The sequence below is a fragment of the Mobula hypostoma genome, chromosome X1 (genome assembly GCF_963921235.1).
Source record: "Mobula hypostoma chromosome X1, sMobHyp1.1, whole genome shotgun sequence".
Lineage (NCBI taxonomy): Eukaryota > Metazoa > Chordata > Chondrichthyes > Myliobatiformes > Myliobatidae > Mobula > Mobula hypostoma.
In genome coordinates this window covers 27,880,592-27,892,770 of record NC_086128.1, presented here as the reverse complement: position 1 = coordinate 27,892,770, position 12,179 = coordinate 27,880,592, and the positions used below count along the sequence as shown (strand labels likewise).

Sequence of the window (12,179 nt, the reverse complement as noted above, 5' to 3'; positions counted from 1 at the left end):
AGTTAGAATGCAACAGGGACTTCGAGGAGTAGATCAGGAGACAGATTCTAGAAAGGTGTAATAATAGCAGAGTTGTCGTGGTGGGAGATTTTAATTTCCCAAATATCGAATGGCATCTCCCCAGAGCAAGGGGTTTATATGGGGTGGAGATTGTTAGGTGTGTTCATGAAGGTTTCTTGACACGATATGTAGATAAGCTTACAAGAGGAGAGGCTGTACTTGATCTGGTATTGGGAAATGAACCTGGTCAGATGTCAGATCTCTCAGTGGGAGAGCAATTTGGAGATAGTGATCACAATTCTATCTCCTTTACCATAGCATTGGAGAGGGATAGGAATAGACAAGTTAGGAAAGTGTTTAATTGGAGTAAGGGGAAATATAAGGCTATCAGGCAGGAACTTAGAAGCATAAATTGGGAACAGATGTTCTCAGGGAAATGTACGGAAGAAATATGGCAAATGTTCAGGGGATATTTGCGTGGAGTTCTGCATAGGTACATTCCAATGAGACAGGGAAAAGAAGGTAGGGTAGAGGAACCGTGGTGTACAAAGGCTGTTGTAAGTCTAGTCAAGAAGAAAAGAAAAGCTTATGAAAGGTTTAAAAAAACTAGGTAATGATAGAGATCTAGAAGATTATAAGGCTAGCAGGAAGGAGCTTAAGAAAGAAATTAGGAGAGCCAGAAGGGGCCACGAGAAGGCCTTGGTGGACAAGATTAAGGAAAACCCCAAGGCATTCTACAAGTATGTGAAGAGCAAGAGGATAAGACGTGAGAGAATAGGACCAAGCAAGTGTGACAGTGGAAAAGTGTGTATGGAACTGGAAGATGTAGCAGAGGTACTTAATGAGTACTTTGTTTCAGTATTCACTACGGAAAAGGACCTTGGCAATTGTAGGGATGACTTACAGTGGACTGAAAAGCTTGAGCATGTAGATATTAAGAAAGAGGATGTTCTGGAGCTTTTGGAAAGCATCAAGTTGGAAAAGTCACCGGGACCAGACAAGATGTACCCCAGGCTACTGTGGGAGGTGAGGGAGGAGATTGCTGAGCCTCTGGCAATGATCTTTACATCATCAATGGGGACAGGAGAGGTTCCGGAGGATTGGAGGGTTGCGAATGTTGTTCCATTATTCAAGAAAGGGCGTAAAGATAGCCCAGGAAATTATAGACCAGTGAGTCTTACCTCAGTGGTTGGTAAGTTGATGGAAAAGATCCTGAGAGGCAGGATTTATGAACATTTGGAGAGGCATAATATGATTAGGAATAGTCAGCATGGCTTTGTCAAAGGCAGTTCATGCCTTACAAGTCTGATTGAATTTTTTGAGGATGTATCTAAGCACATTGATGAAGGTAGAGCAGTAGGTGTAGTGTATATGGATTTCAGCAAAGCTGAGAAAGCCAGGAAGCATGGGATCCAAGGGGACATTGCTTTGTGGATCCAGAATTGGCTTGCTACAGAAGGCAAAGAGTGGTCGTAGATGGGTCATATTCTGCATGGTGGTCGGTGACCAGTGGTGTGCCTCAGGGAATTGTTCTGGGACCCCTTCTCGTTGTGATTTTTATAAATGACCTGGATGAGGAAGTGGAGGGATGGGTTAGTAAATGTGCTGATGACACAAAGGCTGGGGGTGTTGTGGATAGTGTGGAGGGCTGTCAGATGTTATAGTGGGACATTGATAGGATGCAAAACTGGGCTGAGAAGTGGCAGATGGAGTTCAACCCAGATAAGTGTAAGATGGTTCATTTTGGTTGGTCAAATATGATGGCAGAATATAGTATTAATGGTAAGACTCTTGGCAGTGTGGAGGATCAGAGGGATCTTGGGGTCTGAGTCCATAGGACGCTCAAAGCTGCTACACAGGTTGACTCTGTGGTTAAGAAGGCATACGGTGCATTGGCCTTCATCAATCGTGGGATTGAGTTTAGGAGCTGAGAGGTAATGTTGCAGCTATATAGGACCCTGGTCAGACCCCACTTGGAGTACTGTGGTCACTTCTGATCGCCTCACTACAGGAAGGATATGGAAACCATGGAAAGGGTGCAGAGGAGATTTACAAGGATGTTGCCTGGATTGGGGAGAATGCCTTATGAGAATATGTTGAGTGAACTTGGCCTTTTCTCCTTGGAGCGACGGAGGATGAGAGGTGACCTGATAGAGGTGTATAAGATGATGAGAGGCATTGATCGTGTGGATAGTCAGAGGCTTTTTCCCAGGGCTGAAATGGCTAGCACGAGAGGGCATAGTTTTAAGGTGCTTGGAAGTAGGTGCAGAGGAGATGTCAGGGGTAAGTTTTTTATGCAGAGAGTGGTGAGTGTGTGGAATGGGCTGCTGGCAACAGTGGTGGAGGCAGATACGATAGGGTCTTTTAAGAGACTCCTGGATAGGTACATGGAGCTTAGAAAAATAGAGGGCTATAGGTAACCCTAGGTAATTTCTGAGGTAAGGACATATTCAGCACAGCTTTGTGGGCCGAAGGGCCTGTATTGTGCTGTAGGTTTTGTATGTTTCTATTAAAGTTTATGTACACCTAACAGCCACTTCCTATTGCATCTTTTGACCTAATTTTCAGGATCTGGATGGTGCTAGCAAGGTAGTCATTTATTATCCATCCTTAAAAGTCCTTGAAGTGGTGGTGAGCGGCTGCTTCCTTGAACTGCTGCAGATTTGTGTGTATCAATGTACACAGGGCTGTGGGTGGATGGGTCTGTTCACATGATAACATGTGGGGCGGCAGAGTTTGCTTTCTGGACATTGGATTGAGAGAGGTCAGTCAGAGTCCATTGGAGTAGCAAGTCCAGACGTCACAGATAATTGGCTGAGGGTTTCAGCAGTGGTTGCTTGGAGGCAGAGTTTTCTGGGTATCCAGAAAATGAGTTAAACATATGTTGAGTTTATGGAAAATTAAAGAAGGGCAGGAAAGCACTGAGCTTGAAGATACAACTTGATAAAGTGAGATGGAGAATGAAATTACCAAGGATGAGATATTGATTACCACAGAAGCAGAGGAAGCTACACAGTGGGAAAATCAGTCAGCCTTGGTATTGGGGAAAGCTATCACTGACCTACTTTCCATTAAGACAACGTTGTCAACGTGACAGTCCATAGTAAGGTGGTGAAGGCTATTCTTTTTTCCCAAGTGAGCAGACGTCTACAAGGAGGTGCCAGGGACACTGGCACAGAGAACCAGGTCAGTAGTGGGTGCAGTGAGTTGGACAGGGAGAGTTTGCTGAAATGAGTTCTCAGTGGTCCTGTGGGGTAGGGATGTTGATGAAAATATAGCTTGACACAATGAGAGCTGAGGATGGAAGCAGGAAATCAAGACTGCAATGCACCTGAGTGACAAGTTTGACTAGAGTAAGGAGAAAGGGGGTGGGAGGGGAGGGAGGGTAAAGTGGACACAGAACCAGTGGGTTCAGGTCCAGCCCATTCTTGGCTAAACTGCTTACAATGCTCATTTCCTTGGGCTCATGTTTGCAAAGTAGCCAATTGATCCTGGTCACACAAGTAGAGTCTTATAGGAGCTAACAAGTTGTGCTCAGGTTGGGTTGGAGCAGGTAATGTTCTGGTCATATATTTAGGTTCTGGTTGGGTTAGCTCAGGCTGACTCAGTACTTTGCAACAGCAAGGCCTTCTTTCCAACTGCCTTCCAAAAATGACTTCCGCTATCACACAATCAATAGTACATTTGAACTTGTTATTTATGGCTATAGTTGATCAGGTATGAAAAACAAATATCTCCACAGGCCAGGTCAGGTTTTAATTTTATCTGCAAGTAAACCATTGGCAAGCTATACCTTGTTATCAATCAAACGCCTGCAGGAGTGGAAGGTCATGAGCGTATTCCAGCCAGTCACAATTTATAACAGAAAGCAAAGCAAACTGATGAACGCAAAGAGCTTTCAGCAATTATAAACAAAAAGCACTTTTATAGCACCTTTTGCGACTTCAGCTGTCCTAAAGCTGTTCAAAATTGCAGCAGCCAATTGCGCATAGCAAGCTTCCACACATTGCACGGAGAAAAATGACTGGCGATGTCAGATTTAACTGTGGTGCTGAGGTTAAAGGGCCTGCTGCATCGCCACAACTTTACAACGGTGAGCTTTCCCCATGACTGTATCACTTCCATTTCTCACCCCACCTACCATGGTCACCTTGCAAGGCAAGATTAGCAATCATGGGAGAGGTTTAGCTGGCTGAAACTGTTTGTTTCTCCCCTTTGCGCTCTTCGCATTCTCTTTCCAAAAATGAGAGATCTCAAAGCAACTTTTATACTCTGAAAAGTGTCTGGGAGAACAGTTTATGCCTCCTTAATATCCCTTGAGAGAAAGATGGACTGCTGAGGAGAGTTGGGGTGTTGAGGAAATTGGACAACCCACTGAACTTAACAGCGAAGCAACTGGATCCTCGGGATGTGCTTTGCACAGGTTCTGTGGCACATAACAAGTCCAGAGAGCAGGCACATTGCACCAGTCAGCACTCCAGTGCCAATTTCCCTTCAGAACAATTAAATAGATTTTGACAGTGGTAAGCTATTGGAAAAAAAACTCAGCCATGATAAGAACAGAAAAGATAGATGCAGGAGTGAGCTTTTCAAAAACAACCTGTTTGCTTTGTCAGAGTAAAGATGATCTTTTGCCTCAGACCCAGTTTCCCACAGCAACTTCTTAAATGTTCAAAAATCTATCACTCTCTGTTGAATATATTCAGCAACCAAGCTTCAACAGCCCTCCTGGGGAGAGTGTTCCAAAGACTTACCACTCTCTGGGTGCAGAATTTTCTTCTTGTCTGTTCTCCTTATTTTGAGACTTTGATCCCTGGTTCTAAAAACCTGAGGCAGGAGAAACATCTCACCTGCCAAGCCACGAGTACCTTTTAAGTGAGATGGCCTCTCATCCATCCAAACTGGAATGTCAATCTCTGCCCTCACAATAATTCTGCCAGCCAACATCTTTCAAAATGTTCAAAGTAAGAGTAGGAGCAAGCTGTTCAGCCCTCAAGCCTGCTCTGACATTTAGTAAGGTCATGGTAAATCACGTACCTAAAATCTACTTCCCCATCCAGTGCCCATAACCTGCTATACCCTTGGTGCCCATAAATGTACAAGTTTCAGCTTTGCACATGCTCAGTGACTGAGGACACACAGACTCTGGTGGGGGAGATCTGAATGAAGAAATTCCTCCTCACGTTCATACTAAAGAGTCGGCCCTTTCTCCAGAGACTCTGCCCCCAGGTCAAGCCTCTCCACTCACAGGAAACAGCCTCTGATTATCTTTGGTAGTTTCTCTGAAAATCTTTCATGTCTCAATGAGATCTCTGCTCACTCCATTGATTTTTAGAGCAATTTTATTCCTTCTTCATAGTACAACCTCCTTGTTTCAGTCATCCATCCAGTAAATCTACTCTCAGCAGACCTGTAGACCAGCATTTGGGTATGGAGACCAAAACTCCACGCAGAACTTCCAAAGGAAGTCTTATCAAAGTTCTGTCCAATCTCCTTACTCTTGCACTCTAAACCCCCTTGCAATAGAGGCAACACACCATTTGTCTTTATCATTGTTTACTCTGGCTACCTGTTACCTTTGTGTCTTGTGAACCACCACACCCACATCCCTCTGTACAGCAGCAATTATTAATCTCCTACCATGTAAAAAAATATTCACTCCAGCAGCATCTTTTTCTTTAGCTCTTTTCCAATTATCGCCATTTACCAACTGTCCTCCCATTAGATGCTTAATAATGCTGTCTTCAGTCACTAATCACAGGCTCTATTTGTGTGGGTTTCTCTGTAAACCAGGAATACCTGTGCCTCCTTAACACAGGACGTAACGTGAACCGTACTTACCAGTCCCTTCTCTCCATTTCCTGGAGATGTGATGGCCAAGTCATTCCCATCCATATCAAAGACGTTGATCTCAATACCCCAGTTGGTGTGCGGTTGCTTGAACCAGTTCTGCAGCACGTGCTTAAAGTCGATGCTTTGCCAGCGCCCATTGCGGGAGTCCATGTCTATTTTTAAGGATCGGATCCGCGAGTGCCTGCTGCCCTTTTCCGTCACAGGTTTCAGCCTGAGGATCTGCAGATACACCGTGGAGGTGTGCAGTACTGGTCGCAGGTAAACCCACAGGTGAGCTCGCACCACATTTGTAAATGTGACTTTGGGGCTAAATTTAAAAAAGCAACATTTTGGACTCCCATCCACTTGGACACAGGGGTCAGCTACAAAAAGAACAAATCAAGAAACAGAATCAAAGCCAACTAATATATATCTGGTTGGATAGAACTGTAGCCATCTAGTAAATTTGGATAGTGTTATAGACAGCTAACCCATATCTGATTGGATAGAATTGTAGCAACTCATACAAGTGATTAGAAAGAATGGAAGTCAAAAATACATACGTATATGACTAGATAAATTGAAGCAATTAAATATTTGATTACATAGAATCTTACCAACTGGTATGCTTGATTGGTTATGATCATTTCAATGGGTTTCAATGGGTACATTTAATGTCAGAGAAATGTATACAATATACATCCTGAAACAATTCTTCTTTGCAAACATCCACAAAAACAGAGGAGTGCCCCAAAGGATGAATGACAGTTAAACGTTAGAACCCCAAAGCACCCCCCAGCTTCCCCCTCCCACGCACAAGCAGCAACAGAGCAACGACCCCCCTCCCCCAGCAGCAACAAAGCAACGGCACACCCCCCCCCCACCCACCGAGCAGTTAAGCGTGCAGCAAAGCATCATTTCCAACTAATGTGTGTCTGATTGGATAAAATCTCAGGGAACTGGTACACGTGACTGGATAGAATTAGAGGCAACTAATAATTTTGACTGATAGAATCATTACCAGCTCATATATATCTGCTTGGATAGAATTAAAGCCACTAGTATATAACTAATAGGACAGGATTGTAACCAACTAACACATCCATGATTGGATTCATAGCCAATAGTACACTTGGCTGATGGAATTGATACATATCTGGTTGGGTAGAATTGAAGCAAATTAGTTCATTTGATTAGACAGTTTCATCACCAGCTGATACATATATGATTGAAACATTTGCAGCTAACTAATATAATTGGCTGTTTGGAACTTTGACCTAAGCACTGAATTCAGTTTTATGCTGTGAAAGAGAATAAACGGTTAGTTAAGAAAAAAATGTCACTTTTAACGGAAACCAAACTGATCACAAAGTTGTCTCTCTACTCAGAGTGTACCTTTACAAAGTGAAATAAAAAGCAGTTGTTATGCACTGTGTTTCTATGGTTTTATGGTAGCTAAATTACTGAACTAGAATCTGGAAGTAAGCCAGTGACAGGATGAATCTCAACATATTAGCCGACGAACTTAAAGCTGTCATTAAATAAGCATTAAATTTCTTGGTAAGATAAAATCAATAATAGCGACCATTAAATTAATGTTGTTGTAAAAATCCATCTGGTTCACTAATATCCTTCAGGGAAAGGAATCTGCCATCCTTACCCCATCTGGTTAATATGTGACTCCAGACCCATCAATATGGTTGTCTACTCTGAAATGGCCAAGATGGAAATGAGAGATACCCAATAAATGCCAGCTTTACTAGCATTATCTACCTCCCAGGAGCAAATAAATAAAATAAAATTTGAGCAACACACCCTCCTAAAATTGAATTCCAGCCCATTAAGATGAGAGTTGTTGCTTCACTGTTTTGTAGTGATGTAGGACTAGGTTCCACCTGGTGTTGGCTCTGCTTCCATGTGAAACTACCAGCATTTCGCACTTAGACCAAATAAATACTTTATTTGAAAAGCAATTTAATCATCGTGAGCCACAAAGGTGTTTCGTAGGGATGGTCACTTGGGTACAGTGATGCCATCTTACCGAGGATGCCTCACTGCAGGGTGGTGGAGTAATGGAAGATTCCTTACTTGTGGAAATGCATGAAGTTACAGCAGAAAATCTGTCAGATACTAAGAAACTGGAGCATTGGAGCATTAATCAGTAAGTATTGATCATTATATTTTCTGTTTTAAGAATTTTATCTGAAAGGTACAATGAAGAAAAATGGCAGGGGGATGCAAAATGATTGGGATATTACAGTAACGATGTAAGGTGGCCTCATTTTGAATATCTTGGGTATAAGATTACCAAATTTTTTTGTCACTTGTACACCCATTACCAGCAACACCAGTAAATGATGTGTACTGAGCGGTTTTGCGTCAATAGAATCGATCGTCTCAGGAGTAAGGCTCATTAATGGAAGCGCTAATCACGTCAAGACAGCAGGACACCAGATGTGTTTTGATGAAAAGTCATTGGCCTGAAGCATAAACTGTATCATGAGGAGCCTAGATAAGGTGGATGGCCAATTGTTTCCCCAGAGTAGGGGAGAATAAACCCAGAGGGCATAGACTTAAGGTGAGAAGAAATATTTAACAGGGAGCTTATTCCTTACAGAGGGTGGTGGGTAATGGAACCAGAGGAATGTAGAAATGGGCACAGTTACAACATTTAAGACATTTGAACAGTGCATGGGTAGGAAAGGTTCAGAGGGTTATGGGCCAAATGCAAAAGCACATGCATGGGATGAGCTGAGATGGAAATCTTGTTTGGTATAGATGAGTTGGGCTGCAGGGCCTGTATCCATGGCGATAACTCTATGGCTCTAAAGATGGGCGACTAATATAGACAGAGAAAGAAAAGGACTTGAAGTTGTAGAATCGAGTACTGGCTGCAGAAGGCTGAAACGCTCCCGGACAGACAATGAGCGTCTGTTCCTGCAGCTTGCACTGGGCTTCACTGTAACAGTGCAGGAGCTCAGAGCCCAATAGGTCAGACAGGAGTGGGACAGGGAATTCAAGTGGCAGGCAACGGAAAGCTCTGCATCACTCCTGCAAATTGAATGCGGGTGCTCTGCGAAGTGGTCATCCAATTTGTGCTTGGTTTCTACAGTATAGAGGAGAGCACATTGTGAATCTAGTCCACCAGAGTGAAAGAAGACTGCTCCACTGGGGGGGGCGGGGGGGAGTGGTGTTCAGAGTTTGAAATTATGGGTCATCTTTTCAGAACAGAGACGAGGAGACAATGGTGAACCTTTGAAGTTCTTTACCAATTACTGAGCATGTTCAAGATAGATCAATAGATTGTTAGATATTAAGGAGTGATGAGATATGAACTTAGTGCAGGAAAATGGTGCTGAGCTAAAAGATCAGCCATGATCGTACTGAGTGCCTCTTACTGCTTCTGTTCCTTGAGTTCTTATGTCGTCCCCTCATTTGGTAGTTTCCATAAGAGGGAGCTCTGTGTGGGGAATGAGGGCATATTGGACCTTAAGTCCAATCCTCTGTTTCCAGGATGAAACACAATAATTCAGCCGGTATTAATTCACATTGAAGCTTCTGCTTAAGGCATGATGGATCACAGCCTGGCAGCTCCTCTAGCAACATGCCCCTGGATCTCATGGTCGTTGAACAGGAGGGAAGGCTTATTTCTCGGTTCTCCTGAAGAGACTGTCTCTGCCAGAGGTACCTTGCAATGCCCCTCAAGCAGCCTTTTCTTCAACTGGCAGAGTCTAGATTTTCCATTCACCACTATTTTAGCGCTGGACTGAAAGAAATCCATTTGATTGGGTTGATATTATCATTATAATAGAGTTAGAAAGGCTTGGCTGAATCTATGAATGTGGGGCAGAACCGTCAAGTCTAACCTTCTCTTCCTAACAAGCACTGTCAAGACCTTCTCTAAGTGGCTTGCTTACGTGTGATGATCCTATTTGTTTCACACTCAGTTCCTGTATTATCTCCAATTCATTATAAACCACACCATGGGAGAACTGTATATCTACAAGTAAATACGTTGTCTGCTTTTACGATCTTTTTTTTCCCCTTTTGCACCATTCTTTGAGCTTTCTATACTGATGAAAATACTCCTCGTTCCATTGTAGGCTTACTGCACCCTTTCTCTATTTCACACTGGTTCTGCCCGTTAGAGTGATTAACATCCCATCCAATTATTTCTGATTGCAATACAAAGAATCATTCATGAGACGCTGATGTTGTTAACGGTGCCAGCGTTTATTGTCTGCTCTTAATTGCCTCTAAACTAAGAAGGGTAGTTGAGTTGCCTGCAGCCCAAGCTGGATAAGGACATTAGTGAACCAAACTGCTTTCCCACATCTCAGAAATTTGCCTCCATGTTTGCTTTCCTATTACCCTCTGCCTGAGTACTCTGAGTTCTTTTGCACAGCATGAACTTCCCCAGTCTTGGCTCACTTGAGAGAGATCAGTGAGCACCTGGTATCCTGGTATCACACCTCACCTTGTTTGTTCATCTTCCGGCAACACTCTACTCAGCTATGATAGTCTGTAGCGATCTTGCCACCCTCTCCCAACACCTTTCCTTTATCAATCTCCATCTTTATCTTGCCTGAAAAGCATCTGTAGCTAGTTCTCAATTTGGGCGAAGCTAATTTTCCATGGCTACAATACCCTTGACTGTCACATGAAGAATTCAGGAAGTTTGAAACCTTTACCGACTATTTGATTTTTGGTTGCATTTTTTGTTTCTATATGTTTCTGTTACACATTTCAGAAAATTTAATTTCCTAGTAGCAATGTGAGCCTAACTGGCTTTTTTAGATCTTATGGACTTGCTCTAAACTCCCATTACGAATGTAGGAATCACATTAGCTATCCACCAGCTCTCAGACACTCTCCCTTTCTAAGGAATTTCTAAATATGCATTAACAATTCCTCTGCTATGTTCTCTTTGTGTTAATCAATGATATCCTCTTTTCTATCTTAAGTTTCTTTAACTACCTTTTTGATCTTTTCATCTTTTGATCTTGATCGGCACAGCTTTGTGGACCGAAGGGCCTGTATTGTGCTGTAGGTTTTATTTATGTTTCTATCTCACTCCATGGTCCCATTGTTAACAACAGCATCAAAGTTCCATCTATTGCTTTGCTGTCCTTGCCTGTGATTGATTTTACTTGTCCTTCCTTTTGTGACCCTGCTTGGTTACTGATTTTCCCTTTATTATTTACATGTCCATCAAATACTTTATTATCTTGCTTTTTTTTTGTTAGGAAATGTAGAAGAGGTTTGACCCAAAAGCAGAGCAGTGGAGATGATTTAGCGACGAGCAGTAACTTTAATAATTAACTGCAAAATAACAGGCCACGAGGGGCCACAAAACAAGAGAGAACAGATAACTGAAGGCTAAGAGCCACAGGTTGAGCTGGGTTTAAATAGGCTGCAGGTGACGAGTTGGAAATCAGTGACAGGTGATTCCTGTTAGCTGGATGGAGACTTGGAGATGCCTGCCTGGGCAGGCCTGACAGGACCCCCCCACCATCACCACCACCACCACCCCCACCACCCCCAAACTTCCATGGCTGTCACCTGACAGTCCAGGACAATCTGGATGGGTCCAGTGGAACTCCTTGATGAGCAATGGATCCAAGATGACAAGATGAAACTGGATGGCAGTCAAGACCTCTCCTCTGAGCTGTAACCTTCACAGTCGACTGCACACCCCGTCCATGACAACATGAATTCATTAACCAGTGAACCGTGTACACTGGACTACCTTCCACCATCCTAGGTTCCAGAGGTGCAGGCTTGAGTGGGTTGAGTAGCCCGTGGACAACAGGCTTAAGGCAGGACACATGGAAGGTAGCTGTGATCCTAAGGGACTGTGGCAACTGGAGATGGAAAAATGACTGGATATATGAAGCAGGACGAGAGCTTGTGAGAGATGGTGCGTAGGGAAAAGATCTTGGGGTGGACAGCCAGACACAGCCCCAAGGCCGGAGAATTCTGGCTGGACTTCAACAGCAGATGGCCTGGTGGCAGTAGGCATAGATGGCGGCTAGGATGGCCCTCCAAGCATTCCAGCAGTGGTGATCCAGGATCCTGGTGGATGTGGCCTCCACTGTTGGCTCCTCCAATGGGAATAATGGGGGTTGGTAGCCATAAAGCACTTCAAAGGGTGACATACCTGTGGCAGAGGAGATGTGTAGATTGTGGGGACAGTTCAGCCCAGAGCAAATACTTCTTCCGTGTGGAAGGGTTCGAGGAGGTGAAGTATCACAGAAACTTCTCCACTTACTGATTAGCTCTTTCTGATTTGCCCATTGTTCTGTGGATGATAGCCAAAGGACAAATTCACTGAGGTGCCAAGGAGG

At 43.6% G+C, this 12,179-nt stretch overlaps 1 protein-coding gene across 1 annotated transcript in view; it reads right to left on the bottom strand.

The window, feature by feature from the left end:
* LOC134340540 (growth/differentiation factor 11-like) overlaps positions 1-12,179 on the bottom strand; it is a 29,898-nt gene that overhangs the window by 2,330 nt on the left and 15,389 nt on the right. The window contains exon 2 of the mRNA XM_063037901.1: positions 5,842-6,215. Within this exon, the coding sequence (XP_062893971.1) occupies positions 5,842-6,215 (374 nt within the window). The remainder of the gene's footprint in view (positions 1-5,841; positions 6,216-12,179) is intronic.